The sequence below is a fragment of the Sceloporus occidentalis genome, unplaced genomic scaffold (assembly GCF_023333645.1).
Source record: "Sceloporus occidentalis isolate IW3139 unplaced genomic scaffold, rSceOcc1.0.p SCAF_6, whole genome shotgun sequence".
Taxonomy (NCBI): Eukaryota; Metazoa; Chordata; class Lepidosauria; order Squamata; family Phrynosomatidae; genus Sceloporus; species Sceloporus occidentalis.
In genome coordinates, this window is record NW_028316986.1 from 20,578,030 (window position 1) to 20,598,981 (window position 20,952).

The window sequence follows — 20,952 nt, forward strand, 5'->3', positions numbered from 1 at the left end:
GAAGGAGCGCCGCGGCCTTGCCCTCCTCCCAGGCCCCGCGGAGCCTGGGAAGGAGCGCCGCGGCCTTGCCCTCCTCCCAGGCCCCGCGGAGCCCGGGAAGGAGCGCGCGGCCTGGCGCGAGGGCCACTGGCCTTGCCCTCCTCCCAGCCCCCGCGGAGCCCGGGAAGGAGCGCGCGGTCTGGCGCGAGGGCCACCGGCCTTGCCCACCTCCCAGCCCCCGCGGAGCCCGGGAAGGAGCGCGCGGTCTGGCGCGAGGGCCGCTGGCCTTGCCCTCCTTGGCTTTTAAGGAGGCGGTCTTATACGGCGAATATATCCCAAACTCTATATATTTACAGGAAAAGTTGGGGGTCGTCTTATACGCCCAGTCATCTTATACTCCAGAAAATACGGTATATATATCTATATACATATTCCAAAAAGCAAACTTTGATTTTGCCATTTTATATAAAGGACACCATTGTACCATGTCACTGTTTTCAACGGGACTTGAAGATCCATGAATGTTGGTATCCATGGGATGGGTTGGCCTGAAACAATACCCTAGTGGATGACAAGAGCCCACTGTACAATGATTAGAGGGAAGGAGCTGGCACAAACACGTGCCTCAGCCAGCCACAAAAGAATAATCATCTAGCCACTGTGGAAACCAGTAAAAACTTGTAGATATCAGCTTACAGGAACTTCCAAACTGTTGTCAAATTGATAACAAGGATGCTTATGCTGCTTACCATAATTTCCATCAAGCAGTGCCCAGTAGGCTTCTCTGGAAAGCACAGATTCATATTCTGTATCACATATTTCTATAGAAAGATTCCTCTATCCATGAAAATGTGTAATTTTAGGGTGGAACTTGAAGTGGGCTTTCCACATTAGTGAGGCCTCCATGCTACTATTTTAATTACTATTGCTGAGAGGAAAGTAGCAGGAACCACATTTACCAGTGTCATCCTGAGAGCTTGTAGAGGTGAAAAAACACGGTAGTGGCTTGACCTCTCGCCTCAACTACTAGTTTTTGTTTTAAATGCTGGCTGAAAATGTGGGGAGCCTAATGGATTGTGGCTGGAATGATTTGTGGCAGTTATGAATATGTTATAGTTATGCATTTGTGACTGCATATTACATATTCACAATCTCTACATAATCATTAATGTACCTCAATCCCTGCTTACTGGGCAGAGCCACTACAGTCAGCAGAGGTCTGCTCCCTTGCTGATCAGGAAGCAACTGACATTCCCAACCACACTTGTGAGAGCAATCTCCAGTGTAAGGAGGAACTGAGGTAGGGGCCCTGCTTCTGTTCCACTGGGGATTGCTTGCAGGAGGGTATGAAAACAGCAATGAGCTGCTTCCTGAGTGATAGGGAAACAGTGCTGATCATGGCAGCTGCTTCCTGGTAAGAGGAGATGCAGGGGTCAGACCAGGATTTACTGTGTAGCATCGTAACTATGGTGTTTATGCAGATGCATCTCCATACAGGATTCCAGCCAGTGTCTTCAAAAATGTTTTAAAAGGAAATATATTTGACAGTACACATCCTCATGTGAAAACAGCTCTACAATAACAATAACAACAATCACATTTATTTGTAACACTCTTTTCACCAAAGGATGGAATATCAGACATATTTAATAAATATGGATAATAAAGCACAATATAACATGCTAAAATAATTTAAATAATTTACTATAAAGGCCTCAGACTTTGTTGGAGAGCATATGGAAACAAAGAGCACCCTGAAAACCAAGGAGCTATCAAAACAAGTGCGTGATAGAGTTGTGTTGAAGCCCAATCAAGGTAGGTTTAAATCTATGAATACAACCAAGAGTCCAATGGTATCTGAAGGAGTTGGAGAGATTCACAGCTAAAATGGGAGAAACCATTCATACAGCAAATATCACTCAGATGCTCCCCTAAGCTGTTTTTTTTAAGTAGTGGCAAGAAGAAAGCAATTGCTGAGAGAAACCTGGATCAAATCAAAGAATCATAGAATCATAGAATAGTATAGTTGGAAGAGACCACTAGGGCCATCCAGTCCAACCCCCTGCCATGCAGGAAATCAAAATCAAAGCATCCCCCACAGATGGCCATCCAGCCTCTGTTTAAAGACCTCCAAGGAAGGAGACTCTATCACCCTCAATTTGGAGTTTGCAAAAAGGTATGTGAAAACAGGTTCTCTGATCTGATAAACTAGCTTGTTACCCTTGCTGCAAAATGCTATGTGTGGATCAAAACCAACAATGGTCAATGCCTTGAGAATATCATTTACACAGTAAAACATGGTGGTGGGAAAGCAGGGATCAGGAATCTGGTCAGGATTAAGGACAAGATAGATAGAGACAAATACAGGTCAAACCTAGAGAAAACAGAACAACAGCCATAAATACATAGCCAAATTAATGCTGGAGTGGTTTAAGGCTAAGGACCTGAATATTTTAGATGGACCAGCCAAATTCCGCACCTCAATCTAACTGAGAATCTGTGGGGAGACTTGAAAGTTACTGTTCACCAATGTTCTGCCCCCCTACCCCCCTTACAGAATCAAGGAAGGGGACTACTTCCACAAAACATAGTATACACAATTTTGGTTTATTTGTTTGGCCGTGATGCTAACAAGGACTTTAAAACCTATCTCACTACATATGCGAATGTGTATGGCTAACATTGGCTATTTCCGCCCTAAAGAAACAGGTAGAAAAATTACCTTCGATGGAGAGGATTCTGCAGGAGCAGATTCTGGACGTCTTCGGGGAGGAATAGGTGGGGGAACAGTAATTTCATCTGAGCTCTTGGGAAAGCTTATAGAAGATACGGAGGCAGATCCTGAGAATATATGGAAACCTTACGTTATTTATCTAATTTAGGTTTACTCTTTTCTAATAGCTGTATTCATAACATGGTTTGGTTCCTTTTTATTTTACATATACAAATGCAGGATAAAGATTCATACCAACTCCAGAATGAAGTGGCTTAGAAACATAAAGAGACAATTTTTATCATTTTCCTGGGTTATTTATTTAAAGCATTTATGGATCATCACTCATCCTGCTAGTGTCTATGAGGTGTGCAACAGATAAAATAATTTAAAACCAGAATAGAACTTGTTAAATAATTTAAAAACCACAGATTGCAAAATCAATATTTTAAATACTTATAAGTAGTCATTCTAAGCATATGAATTTGTATGTTACTGGGTTTTCTTTGGTGTCCCTTATGCTTTGGGCAGTTTCCATTAGACTCAGGCTGGCATCGATAGGTCTATTTTCTTTTTCTGTATACTGTATATACTCATGTATAAGTCTAGAAATTTTAGTCAAAAAAGTGACCTCAAAAACCTGAGTCGACTTATCCATGGGTCAATATTAGTATTGTAGTTTAGCTCGTGTGTGTGTGTGTGGGGGGGAACCATCCCCTGGTGAAAAGCAAGAGAGTAATCTGTCTTGGAAGCATTGACTTCCCTCTATTCTCTCATTGAACCAGCTTATAATATGAGCACAAAGAGTTATGTCTCCTGGAATTTTGTAAGTTCTTTGCCACGGTCTTCCTTTGCTTCATCCTTTATATCCTTTGTTACATGGCCCTAAATTTTACCCTCAACTTATCCATGGGTCATATCAAAATCCATAATTTTGGCTCCAAAGCCTGCCCTCAACTTATACATGAGGCAGACTTATAATCGAGTAGATATAGTATATCTGATACAATTGATAGGTACCTGATAAACAGTTCTAGCAATCTACATTTCATGAAGTTATCTGATACTCACAGACTGACAAGAACAGATTAATTTTACTTTCTAGAGCCTGTCATATAGAAGCTATATAAATGACAAAATGTCAAAGATGAGACACTGGCACATTCATGAAATGTGACTTTAACCAGCACTCATCTTAAAAAGCTATCATTTTGGCTATCCTAACAAAAGCAGTCACTATTGCAAAAAGTCAGAGCTGTGATGGTTAAGGAAACTGAAGCCAAATGTACAGTAGTTATTCCTAAAAACATGTTTTTTTACATTTGTAGAACCTTTTCTCTCAGATGATGGAGACAGTTACCTTTGCCAGTAATGTCTAGACAACATCCATTAGTTGTGTATTTACAGCAAGCTGAGACAATTCACTTAACATGCTGTATACCGCAGCTACCTTTTCTAAACTATACTTTGAGCTGAAGGTTTTTGTTTGTTTGTTTGTTTAATAAACCACATTTTTCCTAGGGCAAGACCCAGGAGAAACAGACCCTGTTCTTACAAATACATTTACTGGCTCACTAAATCCTTTTAAAAAAAGACTTAATAGCACTGTCAGAATTCAGAGAAATAGTTGTGTTAGTCCATGCATCCTAAGGGGCGGCCTGCAGCTGCCTCTTTCTTTGCCGGATTGGGGCCACAACAACTACAAGCCATGCCCCAACTGGTCTTTCCGCAGTGCCAAAAGGAACCACAAAATGCGGCTCTTTTTGGTGCTGTGGAAAGGGCGCTGTAGCAGCCAGCACTGCGGCTTTTCAACGCTCCTTTGGCACTGCATCATCTGGACGCAGCACCAGAGGAGCACTGTGATACCGCCCACCGTGCACTGGGATGTGCAGTGACATGCCAGCATGGGGGTGGAGTTGGGGTGTGCGTCGTGTGGACGCCACACCCTTTCTGCCTCAAAGCTGGTCTGTACAGCCTCTAAGTCTACAAAAGCTTATGTTACACAACTTTTTTCACTCAGTTCGTCTCAAGTTGCTGTAAGATTTCTTTGCACAGCACTATCAGAAAATATGCACAAATGTAACGGACTCAGCAATTTAAAAAGAGAAAAAAGTGGTCCTAGCTATAGCACATACTTGAATGAAAGGGAGTTGAGGGATCAGAATCAAACACACTGCAGACGTCTGTGGTGCTGGAAGTAGAGGATGGAGGGGGTGGGGTGAGAGGAGTTCTTGGAGAGTTTGGTGCAGAAGCTGCACTTTCTGTTTCACTCTCAGGGACACGACTGTAACTGATTTTTCTTGGCTCTTGTTGCAAAGGAGTAGGGTGTCGCATGGTGCCTGGCCTTGGATTTGATGGACGAATACCCGGAGATTTGAGAGCATAGTTATATTTTCTGGGCTGCAATGAAATCCAAACAATTAATGTGAACTTTTTCAAATAAAATTATTACTTTATTTTTTTAAAGAAAACTATTTTGTTTGACTCTACAGGTAAGCAACTAAGATTTATAACAAACACAATAATAAAATCTGAATACTCACAAATCTTGGGGGTGGCTTCGCATTACGTGGCTCTATTTCTAGGGATTTGTTGTACAGAGAATCTGCAAATTCCTTTTCCATGCTATTTCCCATTGGATTTAAATTTTCAAAAAATCTCTGTAACCCAAAACATTCAGAAAGATTACTACAGTGTAACATACTGACTGTGAAAGTATTGGCTACAAATATTCCAGCAACTGCCTTCAACTGCTTCTTATTGGTCAACAGAGGTATCCAAAGACTGCCATAAGCTCCTACTTGGAGGACTCTGTGGAGGTCCCAGGATGTGAATTTGTGTGCTGTAAGTAGATTAGTGGTTCCTATCGGAGAACAGTGTGGGTGAGAATGAGAGATAAAAGATCTGTGGCCCTTTTTGGCTTACAGCTTTAGCCTTCCATCTGAGTGCAGCTGGTCACAAACTTCTTCTAGATGTCATTCTAAATGGTCTAGGGTTTTTCCTTGATCCCTGCTGAGACAGCTTCCCATAATGTCATAATTCCTGTGGGTTTGGAGGTTGAGGCTTTGGATTGCTCCAGAAGCCATCTTTTCTATTTTAGCTGACAATGCACCAATAGAATTTTGATTCAAAGCTTTATGGACAAAATAAATTGTCAGACTGAATTCTAAGCAATATTCAGTTATTTTTTAATTCCATATAAAGAATCTGTTTGAAAATTCTGTACACACAGGCTGAATCTAACTTATGGTTTAAAAATGTGCAGGTGGAGTTAAAACACTAGAATTAAGACACAACTGTGCTACGCCTCTGCCTAGTTGTACTCGGCTGTTTTCACCAACAGTCAAAGGAAGTAGAACAAAAGGCTTTTTCTTGTTCCACCACTATTCCACAATTACTCATCTGTAACTCTCCTGCACCAAAGAAAAATCAGATCTGTGGGCAACAACTGACTGGCGTGCTTTGCCTCCCCAAGAGGCAAGAGGTGGTGAGCCGCTTTTAGTGGGAAGCCATAAAACAAAAGGTTTGTTTGCAGGCTGAGAGGGTTAGCAAGGCATAGTAAATGTGTCACCTCAGTTGAAATGGTGAGAAAAGTACACGGGGAGTTAATATGAAGGTCTGCTCTTGTCTACAGACAAGGACTCCTCCTCTACTGACAGATAAAGGTCAGCTAGCAGTATTCCCACAGTGTCTATTCAAGTGGTGGGAACAGAGACAAAAAACTTTCCTTTAATGAAAAACAAAAACAAAAAACAACAACAGTGAAACTCAAGCTGCCAAAAATGTCCTCTTTTGACACTTCTTTACAGATACTGATCAGTGTAAACTCTGCTGTGAGAGCAACCAGGAGGGAAACCCCTTGCTATGTGACAGGAGTGTGTGCTCAGACTCAGCATTTCCTAAATATATTCTATATGCTGATTACTTAAAAGACACATTTTCTTCCTGTAGGGAAAAAAATTCAATGCAGAATTTTACCTTCAGGATAATAAGCAACAGGACATTTTGCAATTAAAAAATTTGAGAGCAAGATCCACTTTGACTAGTTCTCTTTTATGACACTACACAGCAAAGCCAAACAAAAATATGTATTTCATGGGGAATATAGGAATTTGCAATCAGTTTATTTAAGATAAGGACTTTGCTGAAAGTAAACTCGGACACTAGATAATTGGCAGTACATGCTTATCAGCTTCAACTTTTGTATTCTTACTTATGGCTCCCAACAAAGAAACCAATTCTGGAAGACTGAAAATATTACTTACCCTGATATCAGCATCTACTCTTAGGCAGTATGGCTGGTTTTGGTATTGTTGGATCTCCCCTGTTATCTCAGCCACCTTCCTCCGTTTGCTGAAATTGATCAGCTCTTTTCCATGGCGTTTTAGAAATTCAGGATTGCCTTCTTCCGTTTTTAAGATGTTTGTTAAATAAATACCTACACATAACAAGTAAAAACTGCTTTATAGACTTGTTCTAGTGTTCTATTGAAAAATTATTTCTAGGGAGCAAAAGGGATGGCAGATTCAGATATGACATCATCTCGCTTAATTCTGAGTGTTCATCTATTGTACACTCTGCCCAGTTAGTTTAGCCAGCAACTCTCTGGAGACACACATATCTGGCGTAAAAGAGTTTTTACTGCAGGGAAAAGAGCTAAAAGAGCAAATGCAGCCAGACTGCTATAGCAGGGAAAGCCGTGAAGACAATGCCCTCATAACATTAGCTAGAACTAGGGGTTACTATCTCTGGGATTTTGTCTTTGGGGACACTAGACACTTCATTGAGTGGGTGGAAAGATGCCAAGGTTTCTGTATTAGAAAGAGAGTGGTTGGAAATATATGGTGTTAGGGACTGGACAAGCAAGGGACAGAGGGATTAGACATCTAAACACCTGTTTTGATTCTTTGCTTAATCAGAGGATTCATGGCTGTTCTGTAAGTCTGTTCTCAAGCCTGCTGCAGACTTTGAAAGCAAATTAATATAGAACAAAATGTACTTTGTTTAGCAGGACTATGCATAAGAGTGATCTGGTTTGTTGTTGTTAACTGCAGTAAAGTTAACTTTGACTTATGGTGACACTATAAATGTGAGACCTCCAAGTCACCCTATCATCAATAGCTCAGCACAGGACTGTGGCTTGCTTGAGTCTATCCACCTGTACTGTGGTCTTCCTCTTTTCCTGCTGCCTTCTATCTTATCAAGCCTTATTGTATTTTCTAGTGAGTCATGTCTCGTCATAATATATCCACAGTACAACAGCCTCTGTTTATTCATCTTGGATTCAAGGGAGAATTTAAGTTGTTTTGATCTAATACCCTTTCGGCAGCCCAGGGTGTATGTAGAAATCTCCACCAGTACCATATTTCAGATGAGCAAATTCTCTTCCTATTAGCTTTCTCCACCATCCAGCTTTCACAACAATGCATAGAAACTGGAAATACGATGACATGGAAAATTCTAACTTTAGTATTCAATGACATATCTTTACATATCCGGATCTTGCTGCCCAACCAGTGTTAGTCTTTGTCTAATTTCTTGTCCACTGTCTCCATTTTCATTAAACACTGAGCCAGGGTATGGAGAATTAACTATTTCAGTGTCTCCATTGTCTACTCTAAAGTTAGAATTAAAGGGTGACTTGGTATGCATAACTAAAATCTGGATGGAAGACACAGGGGAGTTAGCCCTGCAGTTTCAATTTAACAGAAGAACAAATTAAGAGATGGGCAGGGGATGTTGCTCTGGTCTATAGGAATAATCTTTCTTTCCAGGTGAGTAGCAATCTGGTATATTTGTATGCTGTATTTGGTGTGCAGGCTTATTTGAGTGTTTTGTCACTGAACTGCTCACCTTGTTGGCCAACAATCTCCCTGCCTGAACTAGCAAATACTCTCTATGCCTCCAAGAGTGCATTTTGGTGCAAAAAACTACACCCTTCTTTTGATTTTTTTGTTTTGTTATTGCAAAGTTGAGTATGGTGGGGGGAATATGTTCCTCCTGGATGGACCAATGTGGCCCCTTAAGCCTTCCACAATTGCAGTTGCTCACTCCTAGTCTATCTTATGTGATTTTTGCCATTATAATCTTCCTTTGGATTACCATAATGCACTCACTGCACATGAGCCTGACTTTGAACGTGGTCTAGACCTGAGCAAGTGTTCCAAACTGGAACCAGCCAGTATGACTATATTATACTGGTCCTCTCTTGCCTGTACGGGTTCACAATGGGTTTCGAGATCCAGTCTTGTTTCACTGGTAAAGGTTCAAATGGCTTGAGAATCTGACAGAATACCTCTTCACATGTAAGTTTCTGTCTGTACCTTAACATCAACCACAGATATTCTTCTTCGATGTCCTCTCATTCAGAGGCTCTTAAATTAGTGACTTGAGGGAGGACATTTCTAGAGATGGTTTCCTGGCCTTGGAACATTCTCATTGTTTTCTAAAGCCCATATTAAGACTTTTTGCTCTCAAGCTTTTAATGTCCTTTTGTTTCCCCAGGTCTAAATTCAGTTACCAAAACACCAATTTGATATAGGCCATTGTGCTTTAAGAGGCACTGTTTGAATCTCTGGATTGTGGTTTTAACTCTTGTGGTGGTTTTATTTTTGTATAGTATTTTATGCTGGATCTGAATATTTATTAGATTTTGTATTTTTTATAGTGAGTTTTTTTATTATTATATTTCAAATTGATTGCATATTGTCTAAAGCATTTTATGAAGCACACTATAACCCACCACATGTGTACTAGATCCTTGTCCTTCATGTCCTGTTTTAAAAAGGCAAAGGGGGACTGGTTAAGTGGGCAGAGGGAGTGACTAAAGCCTCATTAAAACAAGGCAGAATTCCAGCATACCTAACTAAAGGAGGCAGTTGTTAAAGGGTTACTGAGAACACCCTCACTAGATCCCACCATATTGGGTAATTATTGACCAGTTTCCAAAATTCCAGTATTGGGAGGGTAGTGAAGCCTTCCCAGCTCTAGGGGTTTCAGGATGAGACAGAGTATCTAGATCCATTCCAATCTGGATTCAAGTCTGGCTATGGTACAGATGACACTTTGGTCACCTTGGTGGACAACCTATGCTGGGGACAGGGACATGAGTTCCTGTTGGTTCTGCTGGATTTCTCTACAGCTTTTGAAACCATCAAGTATGGTATTCTTCTGGACCACCTTGCTGGGATAAGACTTGGAGGTACTGTTTTACACAGTTGCTTTGCTCCTTCATGGAGGGGCAAACCCAGAAGGTGATTGTCAGGAACAGATCAAACTAAGAGAATTGCTCCTAGTAGTTTTCAATAACAAAACCAAACTGTTCTGCCAATAAACGGTACCTTTCCTTTCCTGCCTGTCTACCCAACCTCTTCTCTCTTCCAAAGCTGTACACGATTTTATCCTTTTGTTCTGCTTTTGGCTTCCTTCTATGCACCTCTTTTGGTACCCTAAACCTCTGTGCAGATTTGGAGTTGCACAGGGTGGGGCAAGAAATCTCTTTTACTAGTGCTGCATCCCAAGACTACCTCTACCCTTGTTGCAAAAGATTCCTTTTCTCATAATCACCTTTTCCTCGAATCCTTTGGAACTGCTACCTAGTTCCAGTTTCCCATCAATAACTAAGTCTATAAGGCAAGCCTAAGTGTGTGCTTCTGTCCATGCTTAACTCTCACCTCCACTTTCCTCTTACTTCCTTGTACTGATTTTTAGATTAAAAGTTCCTTCAGGCACTTTAGCTTGCAATCAAAAATTAAACCTGTTTTGTTGGATTGGATGAAACAGGGACTATGGTTTAACAAATCTTGAAAGTATTCATTATTGTTATATGAATGAAAAGAGGAAGTAAGGGAGAGCATGAGGTTGCAACCGTTGTTCTTAATTAAGCCAGAACAGGTCTATTGGAAATTCTGGACAATGCCAATGCTAGCAATGTTGGGAGACTGCCAACGAATACCAGGTGCTGTAGACTACATTTGAGAAAGGACCTGTAAAACCACCTCTGAGTATTCCTTGCCTAAGAAAACCCTATGAGATTCATGGATCACCATGTAACGAAGGCACGTACATACAATTTATTCACTTCTTACAGGTTCTGTAGCTATTTAAACACTAAGATCTGTGATTTTACTTTCAAGAATAAACTTTTACTTACCAAAGAAAGGCACACAAGGAGGATTAATAGACCTGAGTTTTGCTAAGTATTTCTTATGGTGATCTTCACTCAGTTCATGAGCTTCTTCAAAGATCTTTTTCTGGCGACTTGGGATTTGCTAAAAAGATATATATGACAAAAGTGATGCTTATATATAATATATATAAAACTTTATATACTGCTTTTCCAAAATGATCAAAGCGGTTCACAACATCAAATATCAAATAGCCGTTACAAAACAGAATAAAATAGACAGAATAACATAGACATATTTAAAAACATCATATAAAAAGTCCTGAGTATCTTAATCGAATCGCAGTCGAGCATCTTGAGGTAGCATCTGGGAGGGGATAAATTTCCTAAAAAGAGTCAGGAGGATATGCTGAACGGAAGAGATGAGTTTTCAGAGATTTCTTAAACACATCCACAGTAGAACTGAGGCAGATGTCTTCCGGAAGTTTGTTCCAATAATGCGGGGCCACTGCTGTAAAAGTTCTTTGGTGATTTGTTTTCAATCTCACCTTTGGGTGCTCCAATAAGCACTTCCCTGATGTTCTGAGGGTGCGGGGCGGATTGTGTAGGGAGAGGCGTTCCTTCAAGTAACTCAGGCCCAAGCCATGTAGGGCTTTATAGGTAATGACCAACAATTTGTATTGAGACCGGAAGCTAATTGGCAGCCAGTGAAGAGATTTTAAAACAGGTGTTATATGGTCCGACCTTAAGGTTCCAGCGACCAGTCTGGCTGCAGCATTTTGAATTAATTGAAGCTTCCGAACCTGGTACAAAGGTAGCCCCATGTAGAGCGCATTGCAGAAATCCAAGCGAGAGGTTACCAGTGCATGTACTACTGTTTCAAGGTCCTTTCGGTCCAGACAGGGACGCAGTTGGCGTATTTGTTCCAAAAGCAAAACACAAATTAACATGACTATACATTTTGGCCATGAGTCCAGCATTTGTTTAAAATATTTCTTTATTGCCTCTCAGCCCACAAGCACTCTTGAGGCAATGAACAAATAAAACCAATTTAAAAAGATAAAAACATTTTTACAATACATAAAAATACTGTTTTAAAACTCCTGAAAGCAGTTTAAGCACAATCGTAAGAACCCAGTTTTAAAACAGTTAAAACAGCAATTCTAAACACTGAATGCCATGCGGAACAGCACTGTTTTGGTTGCCCAGTGGCAGCTTAAAGGGATGGAGCCAGCCTAACATCTTAGTAGTGAGTTCCACAGTTGAGACATTGCTACAGAGAAAGCCCTCTTACATATACCCACCAACCTAATTTCATGAGGTGTTGGGACATACAAACAGGGCCTCCTCTGATTATCTCAAATTTCTGGCAGGCGCCTATGGGATGAGGCAGTTTTTCAGATATCCAAGCCCCAAGTAGTTTAAAGCTTTGTAGGTCAACACCAGGATTTCATGCATGGGGGTTGGACTGGATGGCCCTTGTGGTCTCTTCCAACTCTATTATTTTATGATTCTATGATTCTAGACATCTTGAATTAAACTTGGAAGCAAACTGGAAGGAAGTGTAGTTCTTGAAGACTGGTTATGGAGAAAAAGCAGATTGGAACATGGGCAATATCCAGTAAGAGGGAGCCTGGCAACAGCCAACAGGAGCTTAGCCAATAAAAGGTAGTAACTATAAATACGAAGAGAGGAGCATGGGTCAATTAGATAGGGAACTGGATAAAATGAGATAGGGAGCACAGAATCATAGAATGATAGAGTTGGAAGAGACAGCAAGGGTCATTCAGTCCAACCCCCCTGCCATGCAGGAAACCTTCAAGGAAGGAGACTCCATTACACTCCGAGGGAGTGTGTTACACTGTTGAACAGCCCTTACTGTCAGGATGTTCCTCCTAATGTTGAGGTGGAATCTCTTTTCCTGGAGCTTGCATCCACTGCTCCGTGTCCTAGTCTCTGGAGAAGCAGAAAACAAGCTTGCTCCCTCCTCAATGTGACATCCCTTCAAGTAATTAAACAGGGCTATCACCTCTTAACCTTCTCTTCTCCAGTCTAAACATCCCTGTGAACGATTTATTGCTGTTTACTGTCTGGTTATTCCTGTGATAATGGCTCTTTAACTGCAATGTCATGTGAAAATCTTAATCGTGATCGCACAATTTTCACAGGATAATCACTGTTTAAACCCCAATTTTCCCAGTATGATAAAGTCCTATATAAAGAAAATTGTGAATCTAATCGTCTTCCTAGTACCCAAGAAGAACATACAAAATCTAGCTGCTGGTGTTCTTTGTGGTTTTTTTTAAAGAAAAGATGTATCTGTTCTTTCAAGGGGATTTTATATAGCAGCAGATTAAGTTCACCATAGTTTTTAAATTTAATTTGACTTACTTCAAAGGTGTGATCCAATCTGTAAATAGGTGCAGAATTCATAGCACTGACAACCTCAAGAACACCATTAAAATTGTTAAGCTCTTGAAAAACTTGCAAGATCTCAATTATCCGGCACACTACAACAACTCTTTCCTCTAAGTTTTCAGTTTCAACGATGCATCTAAAGGAAAAGCAATTTAATTTTATCATTTTATTATTTGATTATCAGAAGGATAAAAACAAAAAGAAATGTCACCTAATTCAAGATTTTCCTAAAGTCTGATTGCAATTGCAAGAACCAATTTTTATGAATTAAAATTAAAAAGATTAACTTCAAGCCCATCTAAGTATTTCAGCATGTATTATTGATCTGGACACATTTCCTGACTGTAAGGAATCAAGTACAGTCCGTCCTCGCCTTACGCGGGGGATCCGTTCCAGATCCCTCCGCGTAAGGTGAATTCCGCCTATGCTCAAGCCCCATTGGAAACAATGGGGCTTGTGTGCGGCAGCGTGGCGGCGCAGGGCGCAAGCGCCCATTCAATTGAATGGGACGCAACGCCCCTTCTGCCCCATGCGCGCCCCGCGGCTTGAGCGCGTATGCTCAAGGCCGCGTATGGCGCGGGCGTGCTGTACACAGTAGTACAACTCAGATGCAATAGTAGCCCCCTCATAAGTTGGAGTGGTAGGAAGCAAGATTAGAGAAATATATTAATGTATTGTGAAGAGGGCAACATCTTTAGTTGGTAGCGAAAACAGCATAATATGAGCCTTAAATAAAAGGTGGGCAGTTTCTAATGGTCCAAGTGCAAATGTTGGATCTGAAGACCTACTGCAAAGTGCACCAGGCCTGGATATATATATATATATATTAAAAAAGGAACTAGAAAAGAAACTCAAAGTGGTCAGAAGATGACTTCTGGTTTGGCATAGATTTTTTTTTAAACCTGTGGACGGATGGTACAAACTATTTAACTCTCATCCAGGCACATCCAAGAAGCATTCAGGAACAAAAAAGTGCCATGGTGGGGGCACTGTGAGGTTCTCTGGGAACCACAAACAGCTGGGGGGGGGATGTTTTCTCCATTTCATTTTTAATTACTCATAGTACAATTCTAAACATGTCTACTGAGAAATGAACCCTACCAAGTTAAACTGAATGGTTTTCTTGGAATAATATAGGCATGCAAACTCAATGCAGCACAGTAAGCAACATTCTAATAATAACTGCATAACTGAAAGAATATACTCTGATTGTTTTTGCTGCAGTTATTTCCTGCTTTGAAATGCCTATATTTTGTCTAGTTGGATCTCACAAAACATGTGACTTCAATCACATAAATCTTAGGACACCCAAACTACTTACTTTTCAAACCATAAGGTAAGATTGGTGGTATGTCTTATCATCTTGAGCAGGTTAGGAGAATTGATTTCTTTATCTTCTTTTGTCCATACACTTCCAACCAACTCTGATGGCTGCACAGCTCTACAAAATGAACACAAAACATGAGGTGAAAGAAACAAAGCTAGTTGTCTTTTTTATAGCAATTAAACAACCAGACTATCAGAAATAACTGCCTTATCAAAAAAGTAATTCTGACTCAGAACACTGAATAAATGGAGTGATTTGCATTTTTTACTTTGTACAATATATGCTGCAAATAGGCATTCTCTCCCATTTAAAACATCATTGCTAAGCAATTTTATCTCTCATATATAACAGTCTTGCTAGTGAGAATTAGAGACCAAGGCAGACAAAAACATTACTTGTAATAATAGTGTGGAAAAAAGAGCATTTTTAGAGGGGGAAAAGGGCACCTGTACAGTTCAGATTCAAGTAGAGTGAGCTGTCGAGCAATTTCTATTGGATGCAAAGTGAGCAGGTCAAATGTGTCAATTTGTCCTGGCTTGCTTATATGCCATTCCACTGGAGGTGGTAAGTTTTCAAAGGTAATATTGTGGCTTGGCCCAATGGCTTGTGCTTGCTTTTTTCTATGGATTATCTTTGTGATTGACTCAACCCATTTCTTCATAGCTTTCCCTGAAAAGGAAAAGAAATACATGGCTCAGCACGGTAGATAAGTTACCTAGACACTAGAAAAGTTTTAATTGTCTAACATGAGAGAATGCAAAAAGGAATTTCATAATGAAAAACAGAAGCCAGCATTGGTAGCAGTGGCCCACCAGAAGTATCTGGGAAGCTCACAAGCTGGATATAATGGAGATGTCCCTTTGCTTGTGCCTACAGTGTAGTGATTAGATTCAAAGGTATGCTATCTCTGACCATGAAGTTCCATGGATAATTTTCTCTTCTTTGACTGTCTAATCTTTTAGCTTACATCCATTTGGATCACATCCTGTCACATCTTATGGGAATGAATTCCATACATATTTATTCATTTAAAGAATACATGTCCACGTCCCAGCAGGGACGTAGCCAAGGGGGGGGGGTTCTTGGGGTCCGGACCCCCCCTTCCATTACAAAAATGAATGGTATGTGCTGCTGCGCCGCCGCACCCAAGCCCCATTATAATGGTGGCACTTAGTCTGGACCTCCCCCCCCCTTCCTAAAATCCTAGCTACGTCCCTGGTCCCAGCCAGAAAAGCTTCCAGGGAGACTCATAAGGTAAGTAAGAACAGGTTGCTTACCTGTAACCGTGGTTCTTCAAGTGGTCATCTGTGGCCTCACACAAATGGGTTTTCATATCTGTGCTGAGACCCCAATCAGAATGTCCTATAGCTGAGTATCTTGGTGGGAAGCCCGCCCCCTCCTGGCAACCATGCATGTCCCAACACTCCAGCGTAAAATAGACAGGGATCTGAAACAGGGGAGGTAAGATGGGTTGTGTGAGGTGCAGATGATCACTCAAAGAATCACAGTTACAGGTAAGCAACATGTCCTTCTTCTTTGTGGTCTCTGTGACTCACACAAATGGGTGACTGTGAAGTTTACCAAAAAAATGGTGGGTTAGGTCAATGGAGAACAGAAGAAAGAACAGCATGTCAAAACTGGGCATTCACTCTAGGTCTGCAGTCGAATCCGAAGTGCTGAACAAAAGTAGATGGCTATGACCATGTTGCAGCTTTACACAGTTCAGGCAAAGAAATACCACAACGTAAAGTCATAGAGGAGACCATTGCCCTTGTAGAGTGGGTCCAAAGGCCTACCAGAGCAGATAGTTTGGCCAGCTTGTAACAGAGACATATAGTCTCTACAATCCTTTTCGATAGCCATTGAGATGACACTTAATGTCAACCGTAGCAAATGAATAATCTGTTTAAGCACTGGATATAGAACACTGATGTCCAATGGACATCCAAATGGTGGAGGATCCTTTCTAAAGGGGATGGCAGCTGTGGGTAAAAGGTAGGAAGGTCTACCTCAGGAAGAAAGGCAGTGTCTGGATGAAGGATGAAAGTATCCCAGTGGAAAGAGAGGAATAGCTCATCAGATCAAAGAGCTCACTTGCTCACCTTTCTGAGGTGATGGCCACCAAAAAGACCACTTTCAGAATCAGAAGACACTCATCAATAGATGCAAGAGGTTTTAAAGGTTTGTGCATGAACTGCAAAGGGACCAGAAACAGTAGTCAATACAGAGTTGGAGGAAGCACCAGAGGGCACAAATGTGCCAGCTCTTTAAGAAACTTCTTATCCACCAGGTTAAAAAAAAGGAGTATAGAAGATTGTGATGGTAGTTGATATGTCACAAATACATTTTCAAGGAAGAGAAAGCTAGGCCCTGCTCACAGAGATACAACAAAAAAGTGTAAGACCATGGACACTGCTATATAAGTAGAAGGTTGAAGTCTGGAAAATGGAAATGAACAAAAAGATTTCCATCTATATTCTGACACTGGGATGGGAAAACATGTCTATTTGAATGGGAGAATAGGTCTGATATCTGGCGGGGGGGGGGGGAAGCGACATCTTCTAGGCAGAAGAAGAAGTGGGGCAAACCAAGGTTGTTGGGTCAATATATAGTGATCAGAATTCTGCAACTGAACAGTTTCTGTCAGGTTTCATGATCACTTTCACCAGTAATGGAAAAGAGTGGAAACTGATACAGTAGAGGGCTTGACGTCACAGGAAGAAACACAGCTACAAAAAAACTGTATCCCTTCCTTGCTCTGGAGCAGTAATGATAACACTTCACATTGACTGCAGTGGCATGAATACCATGACTACCATGGGCCTGTCCCAATTAGTCTCGGGTCCTACACATTGTGCTGGTAATACACTCAATGTGGTTTTTAGTACGGAACAGGAATATCAGTGGGCAGAGGTAACTTGTACCTCTGCCCTGTCATGGACGGATCGTTTTCTGGTAAAGGTGGGACTCAAGGTTACAACTCAGATCCCCCTCGGGAGTGGAGGACCCATTAGAATGGTCCGCCTTCGAGACATGGGGCACGGTGTTATCAGTATGCTGATCACACCCAGATTTATTTATCTATGTCTTTGACGGCTGCAGTGACTAGAGATGGCATCTGTCCTCTGGATGCCTGTCTAGGGTCAGTAATGGGCTGGATGAGGGAAAACAAACTCATGTTGAATCCAGAGAAAACAGAGATACTAGTGATTGGTTCCCTAGGTCCTAGGAAGGAAATTAGTCAACCTGTCCTGGACAGGGTCACACTTCCCCTAAAGGACGAAGTTCGCAGTTTGAGAGCACTCCTGGACTCGCTACAATTGTCATCTCAAGTAGATGCGACAGCCAGGAGTGCTTGGTACCAACTTTGGTTGATATGCCAACTGTATCCCTACCTGGACTGAAAGGGCCTTGAAGCAGTGGTACTTGCACTGATAATCTCTCGCCCGGATTTCTGTAATGTGCTCTACATGGGGCTACCCTTGTACCAAGTTTGGAAGTTTCAATTAGTACAAAACGTGGCAGCCAGATTGGTCACTGGTTCTTTGAAATTTGACCCTATAACACCAAGTACATAACCCTATGGTTTTTAGATGTTAAAGAATTGATGCTGTGGACTACTAACCTGTTGTCACACCAAATATGCAACTCTCTAGCCCAAGGTAACAGCCACAAAAATGGGAAAGAATTCCCAAAAAGTGAGATAAGAGGTTATGCCTGTTGTGGCCCAGTCTTCCGGCCAAGACTGGGCACACCAACGACCATTAAAGTATATTGGAAAACCTATAGAGCCGGCAGCATCAGAAGAGAATGGTTTCCATTCAGCTATATGTATCTGAGGAAGCAGACTGAAGTCCACAAAACTCATGCTGCCAACATTTTTCTTTCAGTTAGTCTCAAAGGTGCTACAAGAACTCTCTATATACTGAGGTCTCTCCTGCACGTTATGACTTGCCCAGGCATAGGCCATTGCTGCCATCAAAAAGGTGACTGAGGTTCTCTTTCCAAATCTATCCATATCTGGAGGATAAGATGTTGTCCTTTTGGGACAGACTGTTCTGGGACATTCATTTGACTTTGACCATTCTTTAGGATTTAGGTTTCAACGTCAGCCCCAAGAAATCTGTCTTGTAGCCAACAAGAGTGATCAATTTCATTGGGGTGACATTGGACTCTTACACAGGATGGGGATAGTGATGAAATGTGTGTCGTGAGTCAGGAAGCCATTGTCTCTGTTCAATCCATTGCTGAGGGACTGTAGTTTATGGATGAATTCCAATTCTGCTGTTTCTCTTTCCAATCTACCTTTGTAGTTATTTTGTTCAAGCACCACTGTTCTTAAGTCTGAGATTAAATGCCCAGGAAGATTGAAATGTTCTGCCACCAGTTTTTGTGTATTCTCATTCCTAATGTCTGATTTATGTCCATTTATTCTCTGGCACAGGGACTGGCCAGTTTGCCCTATGTAGAGTGTTGATGGGCATTGATGACATAGCATGGCATAAATCACATTGGAGGATGAGCATGTGAAGGTCCACCTAATATTGTGGGTGATGCCATTAGGTCTTGTGATGACATTTCCTGGATAAATGTGTGGGCAGAGTCAGCATCTTGGTTTGTGGCAAAGCTTAGTACCGTGTCCCCATCTGTGTCATGTGTCTTCCTGTCGGTGAGTACCTGTTTGAGGTTTGGAGACTGTCTGTAGGTGAGTAAAGGTCTGCCACCAAGAGCCCTTGAAAGAGCAGCATTATTGTCCAGAATGGGTAGTAGTTCATTGATGATGCACCTGACAGATCCCAGCAGGGAGCTGTATGTGAATACTAATGGGGTTCTATCATTATGGGACACAGGCATATTCTGTTATGGGGAAGTTTCACTTCATGGATTGTGGAAAATGCAAACACAATAACTGGTACCAAAGGCAGCATCAATATGAGTGCACTTCAGGAGCAGCAGCAGCCATTGATACTGAAGATGTCAATCCCTACTGAGATAGAGCAGCCAGTACCATAGAATCATAGAGCAGGAAGAGGCCGCAAGGGCCATCCAGTCCAACCCCCTGCCATGCAGGAAATCCAGATCAAAGCATCCCCGACAGATGGTCATTCAGCTTCCGTTTGAAGACCTCCAAGCAGACTCCACTACATTCCGAGGGAGTGTGTTCCACTGTCGAACAGCCCTTACTGTCAGGAAGTTCCTCCTAATGTTGAGGTGGAATCTCTTTTCCTGCAGCTTGCATCCACTGCTCCGGGTCCTAGTCTCTGGAGCAGCAGAAAACAAGCTTGCTCCCTCCTCAATATGACATCCCTTCAAATATTTAAACAGGGCTATCATATCACCTCTCAACCTTCTTTTCTCCGGGCTAAACATACCCAGCTCCCTAAGGCGTTCCTCATAGGGCTTGGTTTCCAGACCGTTCACCATCTTTTAGATTGTAAGCCTGCGGGCAGGGAACTGTCTGGTTAAAAAAATAATAATAAATGTAAGCCGCCCTGAGAGCCGTTAGGGCTGAAGGGCGGGATATAAATACCTAAATAAAAATAAAATAAATAAATCTTAGTCGCCCTCCTCTGGACACGCTCCAGCTTCTCAACGTCCTTCTTGAACTGTGACGCCCAGAACTGGACACAATATTCTAGATGGGGCCTGACCAGAGCAGAATATAGTGGCACTATTACTTCCCTTGATCTAGACACTATACTTCTATTGATGCAGCCTAAAATCACATTGGCCTTGTTAGCTGCCGCATCGCACTGTTGACTCATGTTCAACTTGTGGTCTACTTGGACTCCCAGATCCCTTTCACATGTAGTCTCCTTAAGCCAGGTGTCCCCCATCCTATATCTGTGCATTTCATTTTTTCGCCCTTAAGTGCAGTACCTTACATTTGGCCCAGCTTTCTAGTCTATTCAGGTAATTTTGAATTTTGATCCTGTCCTCTGGAGTATTAGCTATTCCTCCTAATTTGGTGTCATCTGCAAATTTGATAAGTATTCCCCCAATTTTTTCCTCCAAGTCATTGATGAAGATGTTGAACAGTACTGGGCCCAGGACAGCGCCCTGTGGGACCCCACTGGTCACTTCTCTCCAGGAGGAAAAGGTGCCATTGTTGAGCACCCTTTGGGTTTGTCCGGTCAACCAATTACAAATCCACGTAACAGTTGCCTTGTCTGGCCCACATTTTACAAGCTTGTCTGCAAGAATGTCATGGGGAACTTTGTCAAAGGCCTTACTGAAATCAAGATATACTATATCCACAGCATTCCCTTCATCTACCAAGCTGGTAATTTTATAAAAAAAAAAAAAAAAAAAGGAGATCAGGTTTGTCTGGCATGACATGTTTCTCTGAAACTCATGTTGACTTTTTGTGATTATGGCATTGCCTTCTAG

At 41.6% G+C, this 20,952-nt stretch overlaps 1 protein-coding gene across 5 annotated transcripts in view; it reads right to left on the minus strand.

The window, feature by feature from the left end:
• The window catches only part of SOS1 (SOS Ras/Rac guanine nucleotide exchange factor 1), an 81,277-nt gene that overhangs the window by 7,246 nt on the left and 53,079 nt on the right, over nucleotides 1-20,952 (minus strand). For all 5 annotated transcript variants that reach the window (XR_016281665.1, XR_016281666.1, XR_016281667.1 and 2 more), the window contains exons 14-21: nucleotides 15,009-15,231; nucleotides 14,557-14,676; nucleotides 13,209-13,371; nucleotides 10,845-10,962; nucleotides 6,958-7,130; nucleotides 5,236-5,352; nucleotides 4,828-5,092; nucleotides 2,702-2,820 (exon numbers count right to left, since the gene is read on the minus strand). Coding sequence is in view for 2 of the 5 variants with exons in the window: in XM_089529015.1 (XP_089385141.1) it covers nucleotides 2,702-2,820; nucleotides 4,828-5,092; nucleotides 5,236-5,352; nucleotides 6,958-7,130; nucleotides 10,845-10,962; nucleotides 13,209-13,371; nucleotides 14,557-14,676; nucleotides 15,009-15,231 (1,298 nt within the window). In the remaining 3 variants the exon portion in view is untranslated. The remainder of the gene's footprint in view (nucleotides 1-2,701; nucleotides 2,821-4,827; nucleotides 5,093-5,235; nucleotides 5,353-6,957; nucleotides 7,131-10,844; nucleotides 10,963-13,208; nucleotides 13,372-14,556; nucleotides 14,677-15,008; nucleotides 15,232-20,952) is intronic.